Source organism: Sarcophilus harrisii, chromosome 2, assembly GCF_902635505.1.
Source record: "Sarcophilus harrisii chromosome 2, mSarHar1.11, whole genome shotgun sequence".
NCBI classification, from domain to species: domain Eukaryota; kingdom Metazoa; phylum Chordata; class Mammalia; order Dasyuromorphia; family Dasyuridae; genus Sarcophilus; species Sarcophilus harrisii.
In genome coordinates, this window is record NC_045427.1 from 603,067,542 (window position 1) to 603,081,426 (window position 13,885).

Consider the following 13,885-nt stretch of genomic DNA (forward strand, 5'->3'; position numbering starts at 1 on the left):
AATCATCTCTATTTATTCACTCTGCTGTAGCCATTCTATTGTGTACTACTTAAAGAGCCTGAGAAAAAATAGCCAGGGAGGAAAGAAATCTGTCATAGTTCTAAATCCCTTCCTAGAGTAGTATGAGCATCTTCTTATGAGTGGGATATTCTATCTTGATGACCTTCCTCAGCCCTGAGCTTTCATACTCCAGTTAAAAAAAAAAAAAAAGCCTACATGCTCATCCAAAAAAGGATAAAGTGAAAAGCTGAGGAGCAGGAGCCAAGTCATTCTCCTGAGCCAAGCCAAACTAGCAATGGAGTATGGAATTCCAGCTGGTCTGGGTTGATGTCAACATAAGCCTGGGGCTCAAGCATGAGGGGAAAGAGATCTCAATTCTCATCTTGGCTTTGCTTCCAACTAATTATGTGACCCAGGGCACATTTCCTTTCCTCTGAGTCTCATTTATTTCCTTACCAGAAATGGTGACTGGTACCATCTTGGTGTGTGTGTATATATAAATACATACATATATATATATATGTAATTATGCTAAATCCCTCTGCTAGATTATAATATCTATAAGGATTGAGACTCATTCACTTTTGACTTTGTATGCTAGAACAATATCTGACATTTAGTAAATATAAAACAAATGCTTGTTGATTGATCTTTGGCTCAAGGACTATTGTATCCGGAAATCCATGCTGGATTAAATTACATTGCCCCTTTCATATAAAGGCAATATGGTAAAATAGATAGGATGCTAGACTGAAATCTGGGTTCAAATCTTGCCTCTGGCATTTATTAGCCCTTAACCTTTCTCTATCTCATGCAGTTCACTAGGATTTAACATATGGGTTGAGGATCTGCCTGAGTTACCCAATGATTTCAAGTCTCCTAAATGTAGAAAAGGAAACATAAGCATCTTTATTCATTTTTCACATTGCTCCTTAAGCTTCTGTTATTTGAAGCAGCTAAGTGGTGCAGTGGATAGAGTGCAGGCCTGGAGTCAAAGTAAGATTTATCCTCCTGAGTTCAAATCTGACATCTGACACATACTAGTTGTGTGACCTTGGTAAAGTCATTTAACCTTGTTTGTCTCAATTTCTTCATCTGTAAAATGAGCTAGAAAAGGAAATGGCAAACCTCTCCAGTATATTTGCCAAAAAAAAACCCAGAATGGGTTTACAAAGAGTCAGACATGACCACTACAACTGAATAATAACAACAATCTGCCAATATCTGCTTAGTGGTCACTGAACTTCTAAAGATATGTCTAATTAATGGTTGAGGAAAGTAGGATTTTTTTTGATCTTCAAAAAAACCACAAGAAATATTCGTGTACATGCATTATTCAGGTGTTGTTGATATTCCTGCAAATTTGAGAGTGATAGAATCTAGTTTCCATTTCATGGAACTTTTATAAATAATAACAACAAATTTTAACAAAGACAACATGGAAGACACTTCTCTGCAGTCATGTAGGTGTACTGAATATGAAGCCCATTAAAAGTCCTAGGTCTTTTTCAAATTATCTCTTCCCTAGGATATCAGTACGGGGCACCTAGGTGGATGAAGTAGATAGAGTGACAGACCTAGAGTCAGAAAGACTTGAGTTCCATGTAGTCTAAGACATTTAACCAGCTGTGTGATCCTGTACAAGTACTTAATCCTGTTTGCCTCAATTTCCTCATCTGTAAAATAATCTGGAGAAGGAAATAGAAAACTATTCCAACCAGATGAGGTCACAGAGTTAAAAATGCCTGAAAAATGACTGAACAAAAGGATATCATTCTTATCATATATATAATATATGTATATATATATATATGTATGTATGTATACACATACACACACACACACACACACACACTCAATTGTTGTTTGTTTGTTTTTTCAACCAAGTGTCATTATTACCTATATTACATTATTGGCTCCTTACAACAATCCTGTGAGATATATAGGACATGTGTTATTATCCCCATTTTATAGATGAGGAAACTAAGGGCCAAAGAAGTCAAATGATTTATTCTGGATTGCACATCTGACTCTACCAACCACAAATTTATAGTTCTTTTCCTACTATTTGGCTAAATTATTAGCAAGATCATTAAAGAGCCTAAACACCTCCTGCATAACAGTTTCAGGAATCCTCATATCACTTTTGAATGTTGCCAGTTCCCTCTGAAATTCTCATCAGCAGTCCCTGACTGCTTATAGTTTCTAACTGCTGGCATAGAGCAACCACAAATTTACTCATTTTCACAGCAAAATTTCTTTCAGAAGAAATGAGGGAAGCAAACATTGTGACTTTATAAGCATAAAAGGCTACGTTTAAAACAATGATTCATCTCATTTGCATGAACTGATGATATCATCTTTTTTCTCCAGAATTTCCCCTTTGATTCACTTTCTTCTTTTTCAATCTCCCAACAATTCCAATAAATAATAATAATAATAATAATAATTTCATGTAAAATTAAGCATTCTATTTAACTCACTTTTCATATACCTCTATAGTTCACTTGTCACAATTTCTAAACAAACATTGTTCCTTTTAAGAATACTTCATGACATATTTGTACTGGTCATCAAATGGCTATAAAACATTTGGTCCTCAGTGGTACTTCTCAAAAATCTAATCTTCCTTTAAGGTCTAGCTTTGGTTCCATCTTGTCAGTGGTTTTTCCTTCCCCTCCAGGTTGTTAATATTCTTTCACTGTTAATTATATTATACTCATTTATCCATTTATGGAGTCATCTCTATTTCTGGAGAATAAAAACTCCCTGAGGGCAAGTATTATTTGCACACCGTATGTACTTAATAATATGCACACAGTTGAATGTAAATGGAAAAAACTAAACTTTATAATTATAATGAATTACTTTAGCCCCAAAGGAGACATATAAGAATATAACTCTCTCCCTTATTTGAGACTATATCTATAAAATACTGCATATAATGATAAAGCTAATGTGTTGACTAATTTTTCTGTATTTCTTTTTTTTTTCTTCCTTTTTATTCTTTGATATGTGATGGCTGTGGATGGGGAGACATAAAGGATACTTTGGGAAATGAAAGCAGTCTAAAAATCAAACTCTATTAATATTTTTTAAAAAGTTAAATGATGAATTTTGAATGAATGTTAAAAATACATACTTAAAATCAGCCTTCCTTGAGAAAGAAATTGGTGAGACTTCATTGGGGGGAAAAAAGTTCATCCATCAAATCATAGTGGATCATATTTTAAATTCATGCAGTTTGAAACTTCTCTGGGTGAATGGATCATGCCTCCAGCTTGAACTGCCCTTATCCTGCCAAGCCATTCACAGCTGGTAAACTGGTAAATTAAATTCATTCTCAGCATCTCCTGGAGACCTAGCACCAATTCTGCAGTTCAGAATGAATAGTTAACTCCATATTCAAATGATCCCACATGGGATAAATTCTCCTTTGTTTTCTTTTCTAACTTGGAGAATTTAATTTGGGGTTTTATCAAGAAATTCTGATACCTAGGCACCATATCGGATTAATGCACCATTGTTTCCTTCAAATTAAATTAATTTGGTGCATAATAATTCCATTGCATGTGAATGGCAGGTTCCTGAGTTCAGCTAATCTGTCTTTAAGAAACCCTAAATGAAAAGAGTAAAAACACAAGACTGGAATAATTGTATATTTTCTCCTTTAGAATGGTTTTCCATTTTCTATTATCACACAGTACATTAATTAGCAAAACTATAGTCCATAAGCCAGATAATTTCAATTCTTTATAGCCTGAAATGCACTAGACCATCACATTTCTTTTTTTCCACTTTAATATTTTAAAGAGAGAAAAAATACTCAAGTAGAATTAAGAAGATTTGAGGAGAGAAATTGAGCTCTCTGCATCTTATTTTCTTCATCTGTATAATGAAGGGAATGAGTTAGATGTCATCTAAAGTTCCTTCTAGTTCATATAGTCTATGAATCTATGAAAACATCCTGAAAGATCCATATGTGATTACTCCAAGAAAGATTCCCCCAACATTCTAAGATTTATATCATATATATTCCCTTTTGATTATTTGCCATTTTACTTTTCATAAAACATTTAAAATATACTGTCTTTTATTATGTTTGATGAGCATTTATTAGGTATCTGCTATGTACAAGACATTGTGAAAGGCACTACTGAAGCAAAAATGAATGAGTCCTTGACCTCAAGATACTTGCTCTTGACCTCAAGATACAAGATCTTGCTAATAATTTAGCCAAATAGTGGGGAAAGAACTATAAACTTGTGGTTGGTAGAGTCAAATGTGCAATCCAGAATAAATCATTTCACTTCTTTGGCCCTTAGTTTCCCCATCTATAAAATGGGGATAATAACACATGCCCTATATATCTCACAGGATTGTTGTAAGGAGCCAATATTGTAATATAGGTAATAATGACACTTGGTTGAAAAAAAAACAAACAAAAGTATGAGAATTCATAAATTAATAGAAAATAATATGAGGGAGAAAAGGGAATAGCTATTGGTAGGAAAAGAAAAGCCTTCCTATAACAGGTGGTAAATAAAATGAGTCTTAAAAAATTCTAAGGATTCCAAGAAGTAAAGTCAAGGAAGGAAGATTTTGTGTACATGATCTTATGTACAGTGAAATGCCAACTTCAGGGACCAGGAACTAAGTCAGTTTAATAGAATGCTGAATATATGAGACAGAGTCTGAAAAAGTTGACTTTTAAGTGCTATGTGATAGTTAAAGATTTTTCCTTAGTACCCTCACAGTTTTCTCTCTAGTAGTAAGAGCCTATTGAGAAGAAGATAAAACTAAGAGATGAGCAAAAACCATATTAACTTTACTCTTCCAGTCTTTTGACTTTTTAGGCATAATTTGTTCTCCTGAAAGAGAATCCAACCTCTGAATTTGGTAACCCATTCTGATGACAAAAAAAAAAAAAAACTTTGGGGGGGAATGGGAATCTTATTTTATATTTATTTCTTCCAAAGAATTCTGGTTGTTTCATGATTGCTGCCTTGCTAGCTGACATTTTGTCACTGTGACTTAGAGAGCAGATATATAATTCTAGATGATTATACCAACCTCTTTTCTCTAGAGGGAAATAATGGAAGGACAAAAGGGACATGGAGACACAGCTAAAATCTTTGTATAAGTCTAAAAGTACATATCCTGACACCAAAGCAATTCTGCCAACCCTTCCATTATTTAGTGCTATCTGACCACTTTGTGATTGATCAAGTCAAATTTACAAGTATTTATTAAGAACCTACTATGTGCCAGGCTTTATGCCAAGAGATACAAGAAAGTCAAAAACAACCCTGCCTTTTAATAGTTCAAAGTCTAATGGCAACAGGGAATTGAGGGAAAGGAAAGAGATAGTATGTAAACAACTATCTATAAACATGATATATAAGGATAAATTGGACATTATCTCAGAGAGAAAGCACTTGCAGTAAGAAAAATAAGAAAGGTTTCTTTCAGAAAATAAGATTTTAGCAGAGATTTGAAGGAAACCAGGAAAATCTACGAGGCAGAAACAAAAGCATAAGAGTAAACTCTAAGCATGGGAGACTGAGAATGAAAATACATAGAGCTGGGAGATGGTGTGTCTTATGTGAAAAAGACCAAGGAGGTCAAACTCACTGGATCTTAGAGCACAGGAATTGGATTAAGATGCAAGTTGACTGAAAAGTTAGGAAGAAGTCAGGTAAAGAAGAGCTTTAAAAACCAAACAGAGGGTCAGTGTAGTCACTGGTTACTTGGTTATCTATTTAATCTAGTTTGGCACTTTTATAAAAGCTAGAGTTGTGTTTTCTATTTTAGAATAAAATCATATAGCCCCTTATAGTTTCAGTCTAAGGTCATTCTGTAGTCAGGTTCCAAATGACTTCCTGGGCTATTATCATATGGATGCTTCCATTTTCAAGGGCCAGACTAGACCCCAAGGATGCTGCCACGATAGGGAAAAGGGAATGCTTCTCTAGGTCACCCCTTTTTAGATGGGTGAGTTTTATCAGTAGTTTATTTGCTGTTTGCAAAGCCCGATGCCATATTAGAGATGGCAATGGCTTTGTTTCTGTTTATTGAGACTCAGAACCATACTAACAGTTAAGGAATCTTAAAAATGGAGACACTGATGAAGTCATTCAATAGAACTAAAGAGTTGTCAGCCCAAATCCCTTTGCTGTTTTCACAGTCAAACTGAAAACATTAAGTCTACTCACACTGCTCTTCCCACTCACGCTCCTCCTTTTCACTGGCTTGGCTCTGCTGCTGGGCTTGCTTCAAGGTCCAATATAACTCTTTGGCTCTCAGCTCTTCCTGAAGGCGAATCTGCATTTCTCCCCTTTTCTTCTCCTCCTCTTCTTTTCTCTAAAATAGGATATATTGAGAAAGATGTCATATACTTTACTAGAGAGGAGAAAATGGGGATCTGTAGGAAAGGGGAGGGAGGTCTATAACATGAGCTCTGAGGTCCAAGGCATTTTGTCAAAACACCTGCATAACTGTCCAGGCAAACCCACTTCCAGCCACGAATGTGCTCCCACTAACCACAAATCAGCAATGTTCCCAGGAACAAATTCAGCCTGACGAACTATTCGGCTGGGAAGCCTTGTGGAAAGAATATGATTTGTATCCGTGAACATCTCCCCAGTACTAAGTTGTTCCAGTACAAAAATGCTAACAGAAGCAAAACAACAGATTTATTTCCTTTTCAGTGGCCCTAACAAGATTTGATTTAGTTGGTAACATTTTTTAGAATATAGACTATCTTCCAATTCAAAGATACATTTTCAAAACAACTAAAAAGGATCTAAGCAATCTAAAGAAGTCAAGTAGTACTTGTAGTAGTACTCTTCGGAGGGGAACGTGTCTACCATATTTCTTTCAGTGGATTATGACAATCTAATTCTATACCACCTTCTCCCCAAGAGTGACTTCACTACTTTAGATTGTATGTGGATATTTCTGCCTTCAACAATCCATTTTAAATTACATTAAATAGTATGCAAAAAATGGGGTTTTTACTCACTAACTTTTTTTAATCACCCAAAACGAGATTACAACACAGAAGCCCAGAAGTCCTGGAAAAAAACCTATGGGGGATGCTCTCTTGCTTTGAAAACACCTCCAAACATAAGCCTTTCCAATCCAATAGGAACTATAACAAGGTCTTTGTTGATTGATGGCACACCCATAATAGAGGCAAACTCTTACTGAAGGCTCTGGACTGGATCCTAATCTCTGTTCTTCAGACACAGGCAACTTCTGAATAAAGATTAAAAACCTTTCAAGTAGCATTTGAAAATAATGTCTCATCAATAGGAAAGTTACATTAGTATTTCAGTTAAAGCAGTATTGTATCTACATTAATCCCTCATTAGGCTATTCCCAGTAATGCTCTGGTAATGAATCCATGATGAATTATTAGAAGTAGATAAATGGTACAAGTCACTATTGATATAGAGATACTCTTGCTAATTTTTTTTTCATGTATCTATGTGGTGAAATAAATTTTGCACTTAAGAGAGAAATATGTAGGAAAGAATATAGCTTCTGAAGCAAGCACAGTTTGATATAAATTAATGAATTTCTGAAGCAAGCATGGCCTGTTAGAAAGACCCAAGGATTTGAAGTCAGAAGAGTTGGATTCTAATCTCAATTTCTGCTACTTTTGACCTGTGATCTTGAGCAAGTCATTTGTCTCTTGAGGCCCCAGGTCTTCAATATAGTACAGTAAAAAGATTACTAAAGATGGAATCAAAGGTTTTGGATTCAAATCCCAGCCTTGTTACCTGTATGACCTTAGTCAAGTCACCTAATCTTTAGAATCTTCATCAGAAAAGAGAAAAGCTTAATAGTCTCTGAGGTCCCTCCCAATTAGACCTAATATTCCTTGTAGCTTTAACATTCATTACATCTGATTATCAGTCTCTTTCCACTTAAAAATAGCTATATAGATACATTTTTAAAAATCATAAAGGAACCTACTTAAGTCTCAATGTCTCCATAATATGTTCTCTGACCATGCTTGCCCCTCACTGTCACTCAGTTAAATTCAACAATCATTTATTAAATGATTACTATATGCAGAGCACTGTGGTAGGAATAAGGAATGCAAAAACTAAAAAAAATTCTTCCTTCAATCAAAGACCTTCACTGGATCTGTATCCCAAAAAAGCCATAAAAAAGGGAAAAGGATACATGTACAAAAATGTAGCAGCTCTTCTTGTGGTGGCAAGGAATTGGAAAATGAGTACATGCCCATCATTGAGGAATGGCTGAATAAGTTACAATATATGAAAGTAATGGAATATTATCATTCAATAAGAAATAATGTGCAGGCTGAGGTCAGAAAAGCCTGGAAAGACTTAACACGGGTAGAACCAGGAGAATTTTGTACACAGAAACAGCAAAATTATGTGATGATCAAACTATGATGGACTTGGCTTGTCTCAGCAATAGAAAATGCCATCTCCATCCTGAGAGAGAACTATGGAAACTTAATGTGGATCGAAGGATACTATTTTCACATTTTTCTGTTTGCTTATTTTTTCTTTCTAATGGTTTTTCCTTTTTGTTTTGATTTTTCTTTTATAACTAAAATGGTAATATGTTTTAAATGACTGTACATGTATAACATATCAGAATGCTTGCTGTCTTGGAGAGAGGAGATAATAAGAGTGAGGGAAAAAAACTTTCAAAGTCAAAAATCTTACAAAAATGAATGTTGAAAACTATTTTTATGTGTAATTGGAAAAAATAAAATACCATTGAAATTTTTTTTAAAAAATGAAAGAGTTTACCTTACATTAAGGGAAAACATGAGTAATTTTAAAAGTTATGGTTGAGGTGAGCTTCACAATAAGACTGTAAGGCAGGTACACTGTCCATTTTACAGATGAGGAAAGGAGTCTAAAGAGCAAATGTAATTTACCCATGGTAACAGAGTATAATTAACGGTAGGGGGGGAGGGGAGGGAGGAGAACTTGAATCCAAGTCTCTCTGATTTTGATTGAAAAACACTAGCCATGTTTTCTCACTCCTTCCACTGAACATGTTCATTTATACAACTCATTAGGCACTTGTTTTGTGATATCTACTATACTAATGTCTCATATTTCAGGTATGCATTCTTATTCAACATTGTATGTGGGTTTATATTTGTGTGTCCAATTGCTCTAAAAAGATCACAAGCCCTTTGAGAGCAGGAACTGTTTTATATTTTCTCATGTTCCCTAAAGTGCCTTCTACATTACTGAGAAATAAACACTACTTGATAAATATATTGTATTAATTGTAAAATTAATTACTGAAACCTTCTAAGGACAAAGACTATGCAATTTTACTTTAAATTAGTGTGTACAATGCCTGACACTAGTGGGTATCAAATATCAAATATCAATCTAAATATTAATTTCTTCAAGTTTCTGATGGATGTATGACTCAGATATGAGCAATTCTGGATAGATTAGTCTAACCTATATAGGAATGTGAATTTAGGAAAAGAAGGAAGTCATGAAAGTGCCTTGGTAGTCTATCAAATATTGTCCACTAGCATGGAGACATTTTTCAGGCTCTCCTCCATCTTTGACAATTTCATCCGATTATCCTGTCTTTTTTTTTACAAAAATTCCAGAATCTAAAAGGAATAATAGGAATCTTTGAAAGAATGAATATGAAAGCATTATGTTGGCACGTGTGGGCACATGTGCTTCCAGCCCATTTTTCTCTGGAAATTGACCATTTCCAGTTTAAAAAAAAAAAATATATATATATATATATACATATATATACATATATATATACATATTTATATATGCATACTTTATACACACATGTGTATATAAAAGATTTTAAATTCAGACCACAAAACAAATTCCACAGCCTTCGGTTGGTATTTAGAGTTCTTACCTTTGTTTTAAATTAATCTTTCTGCAATTTGATGCTGCTTCTTAGAATGAACATTTTAACACAGAAGAAAAGGGAAAGGAAGGGGAATTTTTGAGGCAAAGATGGAGGAGGAGATTGGTGATGCAGTCAAGATTTTCAACTGGACATGTCCCACTTTTCTATTAAGCCTCCATGAGAGCTCTCTCATTTCCATATACCTAATGGATCCCTTTAGGAATCCATTATTTCCTCCATAGTTCTTTACCTTTTAATAATTGGCTTCTTTTGTTGGTAGTAACCAAATGGTTTCAAGACAATTTTCTGAAAGGTTTTTTAAAAGTATATAAAGGTGCAAAGATTACTTTCAGCAAGTGTTGATTGATGATGATAAAGTCCTCCCAATAGTTTTGTTCAAGGTTGAAAAAAGATCAAGCCAAGCCCGCTTACTACCCCAGTGACCCATCACTTAAAAAAGGTCCTCATTCAAAATTTGGCCCAACATCAAGTACAGTGAGAGAAAGAAATTAATCTAGAATGACTTTAGCTATTTTTCCTGTATGCAGTAAAGCATCTTGTATTATTTCTCAAGGCTTTGTATTAAGCCAACCAATAATCTCTCATTAAATCCCTATCATGTGCCAGGAATAGTGCTAGGCTCTAGAAATACATGAAAGATAAATACAAAATTGTTTCATGTTTCATTTTCAAAATTTTTCCCTTAAACAGAGCTCTGAAGGGAGGTGAGGAGTTTAAGAGGCATATGGTATTCCAAATATGGGAGACAAGCAATACAAAAGCACTCAGATCAGAAGTGGAATGTGATGTACAAGGAACAATGACTGAATCATTCTGGATAGTATATAGCATGCAGTCAGAGGGTATCAAAAAGAAACCTAGAAAGATGGAATGGAGGCAGAATTTATTTGCCAGGGAATTTAACCTTCTAAAGACAAAGATTATGCTATTTTACTTTAAATTAGTGTGTACAATGCCCGACACATAGTGGGTATTTTCAAATTATTTTTAATTTTTAATTTTTGGAATAAAAAATCATTTCCATAGCATAGCAAAATAAAAAGATGATTGCAAATGAAACTGCAAATCTATCGTGTACAACTTGCTATATAATAAATTTATCATGTACATTTCTTATTTATTCTTCTTCCCCCCTTTAGAAATGACAACCATTAGACACAAATATCTGTGTGTATAAAAATCATTGTATACATACTTTAAAAAGTTTTGAATTGAATTAATCAGGCTGGTATTTCTCCACTGATGAGTTTTTCCATAACTTGTTAGAACATCACTATGAGTTGCAATAGCTTAAAAATTCATCACCTTGTATATAGCCAAAGGGGTGTTGAACCTCTCTGAAATTATTCTCAAGTGATAGAAAAACAGTGGAAACAAGTTCAAACTAGAAACATTTTAATTTGGCCAGCCATTCTACAGCATAATATGTGGACCGTAAAACTGACATTTGGGAATTATATTTGCATGTACATGTATATGTATATATATATATATATATATATATATATATATATATACACATACATACAAATATACATATGCTTGCATACATGTATATACATAACTATTGTAATGTGAATTTTCTTTTTAATCCTATATATTGTATTTGATGTATTTAAAAACATTATTCCATTGAGGGTGGGGGGTTCATAGACTTTACCATTATGCCTAAGGGGTCTGTGACATAAAAAAGGTTAAGACCTCCCACAGTGTACATCTTGTGCTTTTTCTGGCCATACTTTGAAGATCCCAAAGTGACCTCCACACCTCAATCACACATCAAAGAGGTATTTTAATGGATGTCTTCTATGTTAACTTTTAGAAAGCAGATTTTTTTATTCAAAAAAATTTCAGCAGGTTCTCAAGAGCAAGGTGGCACTAGTCCCATGTTCTTCAGAACTTTTAGTTAGAATTAGATACAGTTTCAATCATGCTCTCTGAACCAGTTGTGGACATTTACCCAGTACACAGTCTTTCATGTTTTCTACCTCTAAACCAGAGAATTTGCCTAGGTTTGCAAAAAAGAAAGTATCGAGTCAGAATGTCCAACAAAATCCATTTTATCATAGGCCTGACAGCTGGCCTTGCTCATCCTTAAACTCGTGATTCTAATCCATGATTCAGATATGATGATTCCACTGATACCTAGGATTAACCCCAGTTTATAACTGATAATGATGCCTTCCTGTGTTCTTGAGATCTTCAAAAGGTAATCTGATGACCCAATAGGGAAGGGAACTTTTCCCAAGCTGATTTTCCTGCATACAATACGTTTAGAAGAGAAAGATCTAGCAATTCTTGTTAGTTGTTTACTTGTTTGTTATCTCCTTCATATTATTCTAAGTAAAAACACATATGAGAATACATACTCAAGTGTCAATCAATTCTTTGGGGGAATTGCATTCTCACACACTGCATTCTCTGCATTCCCTAAGGGGCTGTGAATGAGTTAGATGGTGATCTGAAATAGAGCTGAAAAGTTAGATTGGATCCAAACCACAATGGGCTTTGAATGCCATGCTAAAGAGTAAGTGTTTTACCCTAAAGATGATACAGAGCCACTGAAAATTCTTGAGCAAGAAGGTGACATGTAGAAAAAGGGAAAAGATTTGTCATTTAGAAAGATTCTTTTGGCAAACATGGCAAAATATTCAATTTCTCACGACATTCAGCACATATAATATTCTTCACAGAGTAGGCAGTTTTAAAATTGAACAAAAATTTTCCTGGGTCTCAAATGAGAAATGTCACACACTATCTCCCACATCTTTCCACTGCCATTGCACTTTAAAATGGTCTTTACCTATAAAAGTTTCTTTTTTTACCTTTTTAGTTTCTTAATACATGTTGGTGTAGAAGAGCGGGTTCTATTTCCAAGAACCTGAAGAAAAGCCCTTCTGAGAGGCAGAATTAATACAGTGGAAGAGGGGAGACCATGAGTATGATGCAACATGAGTTTATCACTAAGTTGTGATGGAAGATCAGAAGAAAGATTGAAAAACTTTGTCTTTTCACATACTCAAAGATGAAAATCATTTCTTAAAGTAAATTGTCATTTATTAGAGAGATTGGTTGCTGTAGGGCAGCTAAGTGGTACAATGAAAAGAATGCCAGCCCTGAAATCAAAAAGATTCATCTTCCTGTTTGGCCTAAGACTCTCACTAGCTGTGTGACCCTAAACAATTATTTAACCCTGTTTGCCTCAGTTTGCTCATCTGTAAAAATGAGCTGAAAAATGATATGGCAAACCACTCCAGCATCTCTGCCAAGAAAATACCAAATAGGGTCACAAAGGGTCAGATATAACTGAACAACAAAGATTGAATGGAGAAAACGCTTGTTTTTTTTGAAAATTCTCTTATTGGTAAGAAGGGTTGCCTGAATTTTTCAGAGGAAAAATCCTCAATCCTATGTCCCTCACCCTAGAAGGATGAATCTGCTGGAGTCCATTTAAAAGATAAAGGTTGAAAAAAAAGTTTAAAAGCTAAAGGATTATTATTCTGCTTTGGGCTAAGCTTATTGGTGAGTAAGCATGAACTTATCTATCTAATGGCTTTAGATCATTCTTCATATCTCACCTAATCATCCACCCAAAAACACAGGCTCCACCTGGTCTTCTTGCTATCTACCCTTGCTCCCAGGCACATGTTCTCCTCCCCCCAACTCTATAACTACCTTTCCACTTTCCAGTCCTTAATCTGGAAATGATGCTTCAATCAGCTTGTCCAATCCACTCCAATATACCATGGCTGATGAAAAGTGCATGACAATCTGCTTTATTACTCTACTAGCAATCCCTGGGACTCCCAAGAGCAAAATCATCTTTCCTGGTTATCATTCCCATATATATGCTCTCTTCCCATCATTGCTATCACCATCATCATCATCATCACCATAACCTCTATATTGTGCTTTAATGTTTGCAATGTGTTTTACATATATTAGCTCTTTTGATCCTCTTAAC

General features: G+C 34.7%; 1 protein-coding gene across 1 annotated transcript in view; it reads right to left on the minus strand.

Annotated features, from left to right (window-relative positions):
- SH2D4B (SH2 domain containing 4B) overlaps positions 1 to 13,885 on the minus strand; it is a 113,524-nt gene that overhangs the window by 24,794 nt on the left and 74,845 nt on the right. Inside the window, exon 4 of the mRNA XM_031949369.1 lies at positions 6,216 to 6,363. Coding sequence (XP_031805229.1) covers positions 6,216 to 6,363 — 148 coding nt within the window. The remainder of the gene's footprint in view (positions 1 to 6,215; positions 6,364 to 13,885) is intronic.